We start from the raw sequence: 15,917 nt of genomic DNA, 5'->3' as shown, positions 1-15,917 counted from the left end.
ATGGAGTTCAAGATCTAAAAAGGTCATTTTCAAGTCCAAATTGTAGCAACAATGAAGAAGTCTGAATCTATTCTATAACCCGAACACTATTCTGTGTTTGACCTATATCTGGAATTCTAGAAGTCCAAATGACCTTCATTTTTTTTCCTAAAAAGTTAAAACAATTTTTTACAACTTTCATATGTCAAGTGGTTATAATTTTAATGTTATTAATGACATTTTAGGTAGAAAAGAAAAGATAAGGATTGTCACCAAGTCAAGAGTTGGTCACCCCCTCATCAATTAGTCATCAAATCAATAATTCTGAATTTTGGCCTATAAAAGAAGGTATTTACCATGCATTTAGGCATCTTGGTTTCCAGATCATGCTCTTGCTTTCTCTCTTTGTATTTTTTTAATGCTTAAGTTTTGCTTTCAATAATATCAAGTTTATGTCTTTCATTTCCTTTCCTTTACTTAGTTAACTTTTATCTTATTTATGTTCTTATTTTGTTTATTTATTTTTCTTTCTTGCATTATATTTAACTAAGTTTATTATGTCAAGGTGAAAAGGTTACACTAATGGTGTAAGAATAAGTATAGTATAAACTTAATATGGACTTTAATGTTTGATACTAACATGTTTTATATTTGTTATCTTGTTCACTCTTTAATACTTTGCTTGTTAAATAACTAATCTAGATTTATGTTGTATAACACTTGGTGCATCAAATGCTTGGCACTTTCATAGCCTATTATATTATATGGTATAATCGACACCTGAGTTATGCAAGGAACTTGATTTATTGTTAACATAAGTTATAATCTTGAATACTTGACGAGCATTAATCGAATAAGATAACTAATATAATCATGTTAACAATTTATAATATGATTGGAACCTCCTTTATTTATGGTTTACATTTGAGTAATAAGAGTTTATACTATACTTGTTTGACATACTGACATGATCAAAAGGTTGATGTTTTCTTCGAAGTGCAGGAGTGTAGAAGTAATAAATAACCCGGTAAGACCAGGATCAAACTACAAAGAGGTTAATTGTATAAATTATAGATAATAATAATACAACAACAACAACAACAATAACAACAACAGTAGTATTAGTATAAAAAAGAAGAAGAAGAAGTTGATGAGAACTTTGAGATAAAAAATTAATGTATTGATTAAACAATAATAACAACAAATGTTAAGGTTAGATGATCCACTAATGGTATGTCAAACAAGTATAGTATAAACTCTTATTATTCAATTTGAAATCACACACAAAGAAGGTTTCAATCAAATTATAAATTGTTAATATGATTATACTATAAATTAGCAATATTTATCTTCTCTTATCTGCTTAAAAAGTCATTGATAACGTCAGAATTGAAACCACTTGAAAACATGAAAGTTCTAGAAAATTATCTCAGCTTTCTAGAAACAAAAAATTAAGATTATTTGAACTTCTAGAACTCCAGATATAGGCCAAAAACTGAACAGTGTTTGGGCTGCATGACAGATTCAGACTTCTTTGTTAATGCTACAATTTAGACTTGAAATGGCCTTTTTAAATCTTGAGCTCCCATGAAAATTATAGGCCTATGTCTTACCTTTCCATCCATAGAAAGTAGACCTAAATCCGAGATCTACAGCTCTAAATATGACCCAATTACCGAACAATATTCTGGTTTGGACTGCACCATCATCTTTTTTCTAAGTTTGGCCATCTCTTTGTCCTTTCAATTTCAGTTTTTAAACTAATCAATCAATCCTTTCATTTATGTGATAGGCTTGCATTTAAAATGACATTTACCATAAATTAAAGATATCTTATATTATTAGATATGTTATTATAAAACATGCTTTAATTAAGGAGTTATTGATACTTCAAGTGCAAATTAATGACATAAAACCTTGATAAAAATGAACTTTTAAGTACTAATCAATGAACTCAGTTACATTTAACGTTTAGAACCCTAAATGTTATCATGATAAAATTACATTCCAAACTTTTCTTTTTACAAAATGACAAGACTCATTGGCTATAAATACTAGGGGTGATTATTTTCGGGTAGGTTCAATTTTTACCCTTAAAAAACAACCAAACCAAAAAAAAATCCAAACCCAAAACCAAACTGAAACCCGGCCCAAACCGACTGGATTTGGTTTGACTTTGGGTTGGTTTTTAATGCCCAAAACCAAAAAAACCTATATGCAAATTTTTTATGCCTGATTTCCTTATTAGTTATTTGCATCACGGTTGCTGATTCACTTCTTGTTAACTCAGTTGCAGTGTGGTCCATGAATTGTTTAACGCTAACAAATCTCATAGAAGATGTAAATCATGATTCTAGCCCTAGAGACTGGAGATAAAACCAAATAACCCAAAAACAAAAACCCATCACCTCATAAACAAAAACCAACAAATCTCATTAGGAACCTTGTTTCCATCACCTCATCAATAAAAACACCTATCACCCAAAAACAAAAGGAGAGGAGAGGAAATTGATGCTTCTATGATGTACTTGTATTGAACAAAAGAACTTGTTTGAATTCTCTCATGAACTTGTTGTATATGCTAAAATATTTTGGAGAGGCAAGAGGGAGAGCCTCTAGTACTGGGGTGGTTGCTATGATTAGGAACCTTTTTTTAGCCTATGGTAGTCTGTTAGGGTTAGACAAGAGTGGGGGTAAAAGTTTTTATTTATACCAGTGGTGGTTAGGGGACTTTTTTTTGAACTTGTTCAGTTTAGTCTGAGTTAACCGATTGCTACACTACGAAACCAAAAATCAAACCGAATTGGGATTTTTTCTAAATATTCTAATCGGTTAAATTAGTTTTTTTCTCAGTTTGGTTTTTTTGGTTAATTTTTTGTCGGTTTACTCAGTTTATCAATTTGTTTGAACACCCCTAATAAAATACATCATAAGATCTTCAAAACAAAGATTCACAATATTCATTTTCTATTGTATATATATTTTCATAGCCTCTTTCTATAAACTATTCTTATATTTTATCTCTTTAAAAATATACTTATTGAAGCACAAAAGAGTCTTCATCTTTACCAATAAAGATTTTTTGCAGGTACTAGTTATAAACTATGTTGGCCTACCAACTATCAAATATATGCTATCAAATATATTGATATAAAGAATAAATGAGATTGTTAGGACTAATTAATTAACTACTTGTCTACCTTGAGAATTTTATTTCTCCACTACTTGGATTTTTTAAAACTTTATCAATACTATTTTTCTAAAATTTTCATCAAATAATTTCTGATTAAAAAACTATAAAGATGCATTTTTCTAACATGAATTGAAGTGGAACATAGAGCATCTCCTAGTCCTATGTACAACCTAGACCTCATGTGTGCATGTATATTATTTTAAGTTTCCAAGAGATGTGGTGTAATGATAAAGAGTTTGAGATCTACATAATAGATTTTGAGTTCGAGTCAGGACATGCATATTTTATAAGAACTTAGAACAGTTGGGGTTTTACTCACTCACTTGAGCCTATAAAATACACTTTTCGAGGGTAGGGTTTCCTTAAATAAAAAAAAATATATTATTTTGATCATTTTGTAAATTATATTTATAAAATAATTGATTTTTTAAAATTAAATTAGTGTTTTATTATTTATACTAGATTATAATAATAAAATTAAGGATAATAAAATTACGGTAAAACTAATTTTTTTATAGACTTATAATTTTTTTTATTGTGTATTTACTTTATACTATATTATAAATAAAAAGCTGCTCTCTATAGCCACCCCGAACCCAATTAAAAAAAAAAAAAAGGCATTTCTCACATGACAATTTGTTTTTAAAAAGATTAGATACCTTAAGAAAATCACTATAGTTACAATTATATAATAACTTCAATATTTTTTAAAAAATAAATATACTTTTAAAAAACCACTAAAGACAGAAGATCAAACGGGATCCATGTGCATATGCATGCCAAACCCCTAAAAATCTTTCAAACCCTCGTGAAAAATGTTTTCTTCTTCTACTCTCTCCCCTCCTCTTTCGTGATCATCTTCTTAATCTTTTATCTCCCCTCTCCCTTCCAGTACTGCGCTCTGGAAAACCCACAAAACCCTCAACCTTTCACTTCTCACTCGAACCCTTCCAAAACCCACCTTTACAAAATCCTCCTCTTCAATTATTACCAAATCCTATCACCACTCATTTTCCCAGCCCAGACTGAGATGCCCATTTCATAGTTTTGATGATCCTCTTACTTAAATCGGTCAAAGCCATATCTTGGTGGCTTTTGCTGCTTTCAGGATTAGATTTCAGTTTCGACAACTGGGTTACCCATCTGCTGTCAGATCTTCGTACCATAGATTTCTCTCACTTCTGCGCTGCATTCTCCACTACTAACTTTTTCTTTGGTAGACTTCTTTGAGTTTTGCCCTCGAACTTCTTGATGGGTTCTAGGTTTCCATCAATTTAGATAGCTGCTACCCTTAATCTGCTTTGACTTTTGACGAAGAATTGATTTTGAAGATATCAAGTTAGTTTGTTTTTGATAATCTGTCCCCGTTTGTAGTGTATGTTGATTTTCCCTAGCTTTGTAATCTGATTTTAGTTCCTTAAACTGTATTTTTGTACTTGTGTGAGATACCCACTTTTTATTTGTTTGAGGTGTATCACTTTTGGGTAGATAATTCATGGACTTCAGGGAAATAATTCACCTTTAGTTTGAAAGATTGCAGTGATTGTGGCCATAATTCAAGTGGGTTTTCGACCCTTTTCCATCTCCTCCGAGCAAATTCATCTTCCAGCTTTGTAATCAGGGCTGATTATACTCTTCTCTTGGTTCTGTCTGTCAAAATGACTGGAAGTGGTCACTGTTTTGTGGAGTGGAAAGAGCAGTTTATTTCGCAGGAGCGTGGAAATCGTGTGGTTCACTATTTCCTGAAGGATTCTGCCGGAGAATCTATCATTGCTGTTGTGGGCACTGAGCGGAGTGTTAGGCATATGTTCTATGTGGTTGCTGAGGAGTTTGTGCAGGTTTACGGTGCTGAAAATTCCATTCATGCTGGTTTCAAGTGGAGGTCAAGAAGGGAGGTTGTGGATTGGCTTACATCAATGCTATCAAAGCAGCATGTACAGGGTGATGGATCCAGTATGTATTTTTATTTTTCTGTAGTTTTTCTTTGTTTTCTCCATGTGTTTCGTGTTACTTGTATCCTGTCATTGATATATTATATGATAACTTGCTATAATAGATTTCCAATGTGATATTGTGTATGAAACGTTTTGTACTTGGTCCATTGATCGATGGTCAATTACCTTTGGTCTTGTTTGAGTAATGCTTTATGTATTTTCTCAATGTGTTTAGTGTCACATGTAAGCTGTCATTGATATATTATATGATAACTTGCTATTATTGATCTTCAATGCTATACTATGTATGAAATTATATATTTAAGCCATTGATCAATGGTCAATTACCTTTGGTCTAGTACGAGTAATGCTTAATGTATCATGGTTTGGTTGTTATTTTATATCCTTGTTCCTCCTTTCTTTTTAAAATTATCTTCCTTACTGGTCATGTATAAGGTTATTAACTTTCTTCTTCTTCAATGTTTATAGATTAGAACCTCATTTCTGATCATTTGCAATTGAAATCTTTCTGAACTGGCCTTAGGTGCATTATTTATTAATTGTCTCCTACAGGAGGCTGGTCTGTGTGCTATCTTTTATGTGCTCTCTCTTACAACATTCAGATTTATTCAATTTGTTGATATTTTTATTAACTGTAATGTATGATAAGCCCTATCAAATGCAGCCTGGAGGCATGAGGGCTGCTGAACACAAAGCACCAGTGTCTTCAGGTTGCATTTGGAACAAGCATCATATGGGTTTGTTTTATTGCAAGATTCTGGCAGTATTTTCTGGAACAATTACGCACAGCGTCGTGGAAACTAGTTCTTTATTTTATCTGGTACAATTATGTTACACTTTCTCAGCAAGATTTAATATGTGCACCTTTAATAACAGAAACACTACAAGGTGTAGAATCAGTAAATGGGCTTGGTGGTCAACATATGCAGGTATCAGATGCTGAATATACTTTTTCTTGGCACATATCTGTGTCATTCTAATATTAATGCTTTGATGTATCTCTATATGTGAATTGCAGGGCTGTCTTTCAAAAAATCCCAGTGGACATGATTCAGACATTGTGTGGTCAGGCATTGCATGGACATGCGGGAAACAACTGAAGCATTACCCTGCATTCTGCAGGAATGCCACTACAATAGCAGTAAGCATTCATTGTCAATTAAAACAGTAAAGGAGGAGTTGAGTTGTTTTACATGCATGGGCTAGGCTCATTTGTCTCCCTGTTGGAACTTCCTTATCTGTACTAGAAACTTGGCTTTTCAATTTCACTAGTTCAATGTAGAGGCATAATTCCAAGTGTAAATGATCAATTGATTGAAACTGTTGCTGGAATATTTTGCCTGACACTGGAACCACTTTCGAACATGACCTTGCAAGCTGATCGAGAAAATGGCCTCTGGAGGGAAATCTGAAGCTGATGACTATTGAAAAACCAATGAAGTCTCTAGGTCTTTTTTTTTTTCCAGAAATAACTTGAAGGTAGGAAGAGGACTGGTTTTAGATTGTAATTATGAGATGGGACTCTAAGATGTGTATGATTTACTTGTAGAAGTGTTTTTTCTGAATTTGATTGATGTGGAAGGTGAGATGCGTTATGAACCATATGATCGCAAATGCAAATTCTATTACCCTTGTATGTTAATAGCATGATGTGCCTTATCCACTTCACAGATTATTTTTATTTTCTTTTTACCTTCTCTGCTGAGATGCGTGTCTGACCGACCGGCTATCTTTTCTTTAGAAGGCATACAAATATTTTCCAGTTACTGTTTGAATTTCATTGGCTGTTCAATTCTGAGTTTTCCCTCATTTTTCCATTTGCAGATCCAATCTTTTGTCTTTGTCATGGCTAAAGGACAGAATCATTATCTTGCTTACTTGGAAGATATGTATGAAGACAAGAGGGGACAGAAAAAAGTAAAAGTGAGGTGGTTTCACCACAGTGAGGAAGTCAAGGGTGTAGTTCCTCTAAGAAATGCTCACCCACAAGAAGTTTTTATCACACCTTATTCACAAGTCATAAGTGCAGAGTGTGTTGATGGTCCTGCCATAGTCTTAACTCGTGAACATTATGAGGAATGTTTTGCTGCTTTTCCTGATGCTTTATCAACGAGAATACATTTGTGCTTTAGGCAATTTAGAAGCAAAAAAGTAAAGCCCTTTGATTTGAGTAAATTGCGTGGCTATTTTGATCAACCTATTCTCTCTTGTTTGAATTCCAAAGCCTTTCTAGGGGCTGAGCGCATAGCCTGTGGATTAACAGAAGAAGATGAAGTATTGAATCCAAGCGAGAACATAAAGCTAGGAGCCAAGAGGACCAGAAGCGGCAGTGCATCTGAAGCATTTGTGACAGATCATTTGGGAGTTGGAGTTTCTGGTAGTCAGATTATGGCTTTTGACTCTTCATACCTGAACTTAAGATATGGTTTGTCAGGCAAAACATTGCTTCCCCTCAAGTGTGTAGACTCCCACCAATGGTATAGCCATCTATTTAAGGTTGATCAAAAGATTGAGCTGTTGTGCCAAGATAGTGGTATACGGGGTTGCTGGTTCAGGTGTACAGTCTTGCAGGTGTCTCGAAAGCAGATAAAAATACAATATGATGATGTGCAGGATGAAGATGAGTATGGCAATCTTGAGGTATGCTTAGGCATCATTAAGCACACTCTTTAGATTTATACCACCTGACTTGAACTCTGTATAGAAAACTAGATAATGGTGTGGTAGCATTGGAGTTTATTGTAATTAAAGATGAACCATTTCTTTTCCTGTTGGATTGATGTCTGGAAATTCTCAGAGAAGTTAACTTCCAGGTCAATTTAGATTGCTAGAGAAATTGTTAGGGCATACCTTGTTCATAAGCTTTGATGTGATTTTTTAATCATTACTGAGTGGTAGTTTCGGATGCATTCATGCTTCGTTGTAAAAAGTCCCATTCATGATTCTCAAATAATAGGTGCAGTCCAAAAGATTTTCTATAACAATGGATACATCCCTGCAACATGTGTTACGTGTATCTTGTATTTTTCTTTGGACAATGAGGTTGAATTACTCTCTCAATTGTAGGAATGGGTCCCAGCTTTCAAATTGGCTGTGGCTGATAAACTTGGCATGAGGCGCTTAGGCCGCCCAACAATGCGACCAGCCCCTCCTCTGAATGAACAAACAGACTCTGCTCTTGAAGTTGGGTCTGCAGTGGATGCATGGTGGAGTGATGGGTGGTGGGAAGGTGTAGTAACTAAAATCGATGACAATGGCGGTGATGTTCTGCAAGTTTACTTTCCAGGTTTGCTTTTTAAGAATTTAATGCGAAGCACTTAATATTTGTACCCTTCCTTTGTATTGTCTTTTCTGTAATTTTCCCCATGTCTTCCTGTTTGCTGTCTGATAAACTGTTGTGGTATCAGGTGAAAACTTATTTTTGGACATGCACAAAAAGGATGTACGGATTTCTAGAGATTGGGTGGGCAATCAGTGGATTGATATTCAGGCAAAACCTGACATACTCTCAGCCATATCGGCTGCAAGTAGCCCTGAAACAAAAACATCCATTTCCTTGATGATTAACAAGGACCTGGCATCTGATCTTGTTGCTATGTCTTGTGTCGAAGTTCCTACCAGTGCTAAACCTAATACTATTGAAGAGAGAAAACCTGAGTTTGCTCTGTTAAGTGGTTCTGATAGCCATATTGAGGCCACGGAATGTGTTGACCATGTGATGCCTCCAACACCAGGTTCCATAGGCAACAAGGATTGTTGTGAAGACATCAATATCAGTCATGGTAAAGGTGAAATTGCAGGTGATGATGAAGTTCAGGGCAATGGTCAGGGTGAAGTAGTTGGTGATGTTAATGACTGTGCTGACAAGATAGATGTGGAAGTCTCGGAGACTTCTGAGAAGAATAGTAAAGCTACAGAACTCATGGAAGTGATGGCATAAGATGTTTAAAAAGAGCTTTGACTACATCATCTCTAAATTGTCATGGTGCTGCTGGTTATAGCTAACGTGGAATTGTGGATGGTTCTCATTTGGTGGTCAGGATGCTTGTAAATAATAACAGGAGAATCGCTGCTTCTCAACCCTTCTTACCTCCACGTCCACGTCCATAGATGTACAGGAACTATCTTAGATTTGTAAGATTTCCGTTGTAAGTGGTTGTATAATTGGGATTGGAGTCAGGATTACTTTGGTCAGAAGCCCTCTAATTGATTCGGCTCCCTTGGTGGTTCATGCTTCTGTGATTCTCGCTTGTAAGTTGCATCATCTACCAAACCTTCGGCTCTTATAATATCAAAATAATTAGTTGTTTCTAGTTCTGTTTTCCCCTGAAAATTTGCCAAATGTTTCAATCATTGCTCAACTTTTAATATGAGCATTTTGCTTGATTTCAAGTTGGAAAATGAAGGTGTGTTTTGAAACGAAGAGCACCTATCGCACTGGCTGTAACTAGACAGTCGTGCGTGATTTAGCCATTTGCATAAATATATTTTTAAAGAATAAAATTAATAATGAATTGGTAGGCGTAACTATAGTTTAAGCCATTGTTCTCCACCTATGAATCCTATGTCCAAGTAAGGTCTTGCATCCTCGTACTTGAGCGGCTTTAACCATGGCACTCGACCTCTTGCATTTGTTCCTCTTCCACTGCACTTGTATTCTCCAAAAACCACAGTCCTGCATGTTTGTGAAATTCGTTCAAGTTGTGTGTTGAATTCCTGGAATCTTTAAACAGAACGATTGCAAAGAACTTAAACATAAGAGTTTATATATATACTTTTGCCTGTATGGATCGTTCCAGTCACTCCATCCTGAAGGATCTATAATATCGTTAAGATAACAGTATGAATATATCGTCCTTGAGTAGTTTCCCCAAGCTCTTCCTAGCAGAATTTTGCCAGTTCCATTGATCACGCAGCCTACGAAAGAGAAACCTGTGTCCTCATTAGGTGAATCCCTGTGGTGAGCTGCAATTGCTCCAGATTTTTTAGCCGTTGATTGAAGGACACAATCCTGTTTCAAAACAATAAATCTCGTTTACCACAACCTTCAAGAACTGGAAGGGAACTTGTATAATTGGCTCTCTAGGTCATATAACCTGAAACAGTGATTTTGCTCTGCCGAATATGAAGTCAATACTTCCTTGGATATGACACTCGTAGAAGTAATGCGTTCCAGTCTCGTCTAAGAGAGTGTCTTGAGCACCCAAGACTCTAACTCTATAGAAAAATGCTTTTTTACTAGAAACTCTCATTGCTACTGCTTGCATTCCCTGCCCTCCGGGCTCTGCTACTACTGTATTCTGTCATCAACCCCATATCAAATTAATTATCCCTTATACAATCAAAGTGCATAAAAGAGAGAAGGAAAGCTGCAAAATCAAATGCCAAGGCTGCAGGGTAGGCGGATGGACGTTAATTAATTACCTCAAAGGTGATACCGGTTGCGCAGAAATAATCAGATTCTATGGTGACTGATGCTGATCTATATGTTCCAAGAGCAGTGCCATTGCTATCTGCATCTGAAGCCTTGTTGTTCCAAGAAATAATAGTGTCAAAAACACGATTTTGGTCTCCGATCATTGAGATATACGGCTTGGTTCTAGGCACAAGTACCTTCTCCCTGCATATTTCACTTGATCAAAATCTGATCATCTATCAACTGCTGGAGATTTTAAAGCCAAATCAGGTCAAGATATGCATATGCATGCAAGTGTAAGCAGTAACTACCCCCTAAATAACTAATAAACAACCCACGTTGCCTTGCCACGATCGTGTGTCCTTTCCACTTAACACCCCCACAAAAAAATAGCACTAACTGCAAAAAGAGTGGAGCATGTTTCAAAACTCTATATTTCCGGTTCCACTTGGGGAAAAAAAAAAAGTTCTGCAAACCTGTAAATCCCTGGAAGAATGTAAATTTTAACTCTTTGAGTGTTATATTGAGGCACCAGGTCGATTGCACCTTGAACTGTTAATGAATCCGCTCCACCATTCTTGTCAACTACAATTACTCGGCTTCCATTAAAATCATATTTAGAACTCACTCTTGCACCACGCTTATCCATCTTCATATCATCCCAACTAATAGCTATACCTTTCGCATTCGCGCTGCTTTGTGCTAAGCCCACCTGTAAACAACCTAAAAAATACAGCAAAACCACAAGAAAACCTCCACCAACGTTAACAGACTTTCCCATGAATAATTCTTGCTGTTTCAATTCCCTGATCTCCTCGACGTACGTGCATGCGCTAACTAAAACAAGCTGGTTGTTTAAGACTGAATCTTGTTGGTTTCGGTGAAGGTTGTGAGAACAGGTGAGCCTAATAAATAAGGGAGCGTGGTGGTGGAGTCCTACTGTTCCTGAGGAACTCGAAATTAAGTAGAACATTACTAAGCTAATAAAGCGTGTTGCATGCTACTTCAGAGAAAGAAACAACTCCACTGCTCGTGTATATATATATATATATATATATATATATATATATATTTAGAATTCAAGACAGAAAGGTCGGTCATGAAAGTTTTGCTAAACCCAGAGAAATAGATTTGGCTTTCTTAAATGGGCTTAGAACTGGTTCATAAATAAGATGATGGGAGGTTAAAAGAGGCGGTTATGCTGGCTTTCTTTAGCTGAAACTGAAATGAATGTTGCCTTGGATTTTCATAACATATATATATACACTCATGGCTCCCGACCTCTCTCTTCTGATGAGCGTTGAGAGAATTGGTTGTTGGTACTGTGCGTTTTGCACAAGCTTGTCGTTTCAGAAATTAAAAACGAAAACATTCAATTATTATACAGTTAAATTGCTTTCCATTTATTTGAAGTTTGGGGATAACTGAATTTATTTTAATGAATGTACTAAGTTGGTGTGGAAATGCTTCTTTAAAATTGTCAAGCAAATTAAGTATCCAAGAATATCTCTAACCATAATAAAAAATAATTTTGGCATACTATAATTTTCTATAAAATGCAAAATATACTGAGTCCCTTAACATAAAGTTTTCTTTTTTCATCCTTTTTTTTTTCTCTTGATCTAGCTTTTGACCAACTTGTAGGTTAATTTAGACTAATTTGTTAGAAAAGAGTAGGATTGAAAAAAAAGATTAAAAAATATATAAAAAAAAAAAACAAAGAAGATGAGTGACTTTTTCAAGTTATGGGGTGAAAAACCCATTTGGCCCTTCAAAAATATAACCAAAATACATGTTATTGGTGGTAATTAAGTAATTTTATAATGATTCATTTGCTGTTATTAAATTTAAAATGGGCAATAATAACCTTTAGATTTTACATGCCCGAATTTTCTAATGCATGGATATTTTTGTATTTTCACTTATGATTTATTATTATTATTAATATTATTATTATTAATATTATGAAGTTAGTTTATGGGCAATCTTGTAATTTAATATATAAAAAAATTTAAAAATAAGTCGTTGATGCATTGCACATGTTAATGCATAAACAACATGTGCATAGTTGTCTTGTGGTTAAATGCTGCCTTTTACAGCAGTAGTTCAATTATCTAGTCATCTTCTTCATAATGAGATAACGTGTGGCCAAAGGCCATTCGTTTTAGCTTTGAAGGTTTTTTTTTTTTTTTCATTCTTAATTTTTACACTTATCTTTTAAAAATTTAAATTAACTTTTAAATTTTTAAATTTTTTTCTGATTTAGTTCATATTCTTTTTATTATTATTTATTTTATTTAAAATTATTTATAAAATTAAAATTATTTTTTAATTTCATCCCTTTTTAATTTTTTAAATTTAATTATTATTATTTTTATTATTTATTTTGTTTGAGATAATTTTTAAAATTTATTTTTTTTACAATTTTATCATTTTTAGATTTTTTTTTCCTATCAAATTTGATCTTTATTCTTTTGATTGCTATTTTTTTTTACTTTGATAATTTTTTTAAATTGACTTATTTTTTTCATTTTTATCTATCAACATTAAATTTAAGCTTTTTAAATAAGCACAGATCTAGGATTTCATGAATTTCAAGTTTTAAAAATTATCTCCGGTTTAAAAAGTTTTTTTTGGTTGTCTTAGTTTTTTTTGCCTTTTTTAATCTCATGTTTTTCTAATTTAAGACTTCAGAATTTATTCATTTGGAGATGAAGCTATATTATTTTTATCTTTGTATTTTATAGAATATTTTACTAATTTTTTTAAATAAACTAGGTTATCTCGATTCTTTTTATTTGTTATTTTTTATGGAATTTACTTTGATTTTTTTAAATGATATTTTTTTTCTAATTTTTTCTTTCATCATTAGATTGGTTTTAATTTTTTTTTAAAAAAATTATTATTTAACATTGAGTTGTTTTATAAATAAAATTTATAATTTTATTTAATTTACTTTTATTGAGGACTTTTTTTACCTTTGTACTAGCATGGATAATCACTTGATTAAATACTTAATCTTAATTATAATTATATCTTGATCAAATATCAATTTAATTAAGTATATAAACATTTTAATTTATAATTAAGAACCTTTTTATATTAAAAAATACACTAAAAAAATCTATATATTTAATTTTTTTATTAAAAAAATGTTCAATTTATGATTAAAAAAAGGGTAAAATAGCTTATATATATATATATATAAAGAACTGAAAAATGACAAAGCTTAAAATTACATTTAGAGGAGGATTAGCTTATATATATATATATAAAGAACTGAAAAATGACAAAGCTTAAAATTACATTTAGAGGAGGATTGGATTTTGTAAGTTTGTAATGAGGGAGTTTTAAGCTTTGTCATTTTTCGGTTCTTCTTTTATTCTTTTTTCTTTTCTAATATTATAGTATATATTAAAAGAGATGATATTTTTATTCTCATTGACTCATAAAATACTATTTAATTTAATAGATTTTTTTTTGTTCTTTTTAAATCTATATTTATTTTTCTAATTTTATACTTTAACATTTAGTTTGTTGAAGATTTAATTTTATAATTTATTGTATTTTGCTTTATATATTGTTAATTAAGTCTTATAATCTGTATCATGGATTTGGTAGGTTAATTCGGTGGATTTGATTATTTTTATTTTTTTATTTATTTTTTTTTATTTTTATCTTTTAATATTGAATTTATTAGGAATTGAACTTCATAATTTATTTTGGTTTATGTTTTATGATATTATCTTGATTTTAGGACTCTAGTGGCGAATTTGGCGGTTTAACCTGGTTAACTTGGGTTTTTTGTCTTTTTTAATTGGTGTTTTTTTTTTAAATTTCATTCTTCAACATTAAGTTGATTATAAATTAGGTTTTATAATTTATTTTAGTTTTTTTTCTATGATGTTATCTCAATCTTATAACCCCGCTCACGTTTTTTATAAGCTAACTCATGTAAACTAAGAACGTTTTATTGTATCATGTTTTTAGATTGTATTTTTTTTTTCAATTTCAACTTTCAACAATGAGTTTATTGAAATAAAGCTTTATATTTTATTTATTTTACTTTATATTGGGTTATCATAGTTGGTCGCAAATTTAATAATTTGACTAGGGTTGACCTATGTCATTTTTTTTCTTATGAGGTTATCCTATCCTAATCTCTTGACTCGACTCACGAGTTTGACATGTTAATTTATGTTATTTTTTTATTTTATCATTCAATATGATTTGTAATTACGCTTCATAATTTGTTTTTTATTTTGCTTTCTATAAAAATATTTTTTTCTTATTTTTTAATCTTTTTTAATATCATTCTGATAACTTCAATATTAGGATTGTTTATTCTGTGTAATGGATTAATTATTATTTTTTTTAGTTTTTTTTTTAATTTTATCCTTCAATATTTTATTGATTTGGAATTAGGCTTCATAGTTTTTATTTTTTATTTTTTATTTTTTTAGGTTATCATAGTCTCATTATTTAGATCACAAGTTTGGCTGATTAACCTTGCTTGATTTAGTTTTTTTTAATTAATTTTTTAATTTCATCTTTCAATATTAAATTAATTGATAATTGAGTTTCACAATTTATTTTGATTTTTTTACTTATGGAATTATCCTTGTCACATGACTAGGCTTGCAGCTTTGACAGATTAACTTGAGTTAAATCAAATTGTTTATTTTTTATCTTTTTTTAATTTTTTTTTAAATTTCATCCTTCAATATTAGTTTAATTGGGAATCGAATTTCATATTTAATTTTAATTTACATTCTATGCGGTTATTCTAATCTTATGATTCAAGTTGCGAATTTGATAAGTTAACCTAGGTCGATCCAATATATTTTTATCTTAATGTTTTTTTAATAAAAAAATACATCATCTTGAGTTATTATTCTTCTTCAAATTATGTTTTTAACAGTTTTTCAAGGTTCCTTCGAATATGTCAAATTGACTGAGACATGTCGAGTTAAAATCCATACAATTTAAATTTTTTTCTACTAAAAAACAATTTAGTAATATATAAATATTTTTTATATTAAATAAATTAATCTAGCCACAACATAATGCAAATAATACACACACACATATGACTTGTGCCCATCCATTTCTCTCTTTCTTTATCTTGTATATGTTTGACACATCATTAAAAAAATAAATTTAAATGGCTGAAAATAAAACCACACTTTCCTTTACAATTAGAACAACTTTGAATTGGTTGTCAAATCTAGTAACACTCCATCTTAATTTTAGAGCATCTATTATAATTTAACCATTGTGTAATATATATACATTAATATCATATATGTATGTGTATAGAGAATATTTATAATTTCATTGAATATTATATAAATATTAAGTTTTTTTTACATAA

The 15,917-nt window shown here is 31.8% G+C and overlaps 2 protein-coding genes across 4 annotated transcripts; one reads left to right on the top strand and one right to left on the bottom strand.

The window, feature by feature from the left end:
* Positions 1–3,908: 3,908 nt before the first annotated feature.
* On the top strand, positions 3,909–9,460 carry LOC105135555 (Agenet and bromo-adjacent homology (BAH) domain-containing protein). 3 transcript variants are annotated; one of them, XM_011040469.1, is made up of 7 exons: positions 3,909–4,510; positions 4,698–5,125; positions 6,004–6,056; positions 6,146–6,268; positions 6,952–7,767; positions 8,194–8,413; positions 8,535–9,460. In XM_011040469.1, exons 2-7 carry the CDS (start codon positions 4,831–4,833, stop codon positions 9,065–9,067), a joined length of 2,040 nt encoding a protein of 679 aa, XP_011038771.1. In that variant the 5' UTR covers positions 3,909–4,510; positions 4,698–4,830; the 3' UTR covers positions 9,068–9,460. The 3 variants fall into 3 exon arrangements, with proteins under 3 accessions (XP_011038771.1, XP_011038772.1, XP_011038770.1); XM_011040470.1 differs by having other exon boundaries at positions 3,909–5,125; positions 6,952–7,554; positions 7,603–7,767; XM_011040468.1 differs by having other exon boundaries at positions 3,909–5,125.
* Positions 9,461–9,604: 144 nt separating this feature from the next.
* On the bottom strand, positions 9,605–11,324 carry QRT1 (Pectin lyase-like superfamily protein). Its single transcript, XM_011040605.1, has 5 exons — positions 11,020–11,324; positions 10,552–10,747; positions 10,224–10,427; positions 9,903–10,138; positions 9,605–9,802 (listed from the first exon to the last, which is right to left on the bottom strand). The coding sequence occupies exons 1-5, from the start codon at positions 11,322–11,324 to the stop codon at positions 9,655–9,657; spliced, it is 1,089 nt and encodes a 362-aa protein (XP_011038907.1). The 3' UTR covers positions 9,605–9,654.
* Positions 11,325–15,917: the final 4,593 nt, after the last annotated feature.

Source organism: Populus euphratica, unplaced genomic scaffold (assembly GCF_000495115.2).
Source record: "Populus euphratica unplaced genomic scaffold, PopEup_1.0 scaffold47.1, whole genome shotgun sequence".
Classification (NCBI taxonomy): domain Eukaryota; kingdom Viridiplantae; phylum Streptophyta; class Magnoliopsida; order Malpighiales; family Salicaceae; genus Populus; species Populus euphratica.
The sequence above is the reverse complement of the archived record's forward strand: the minus strand, read 5'-3'. Positions and strand labels throughout refer to the sequence as shown.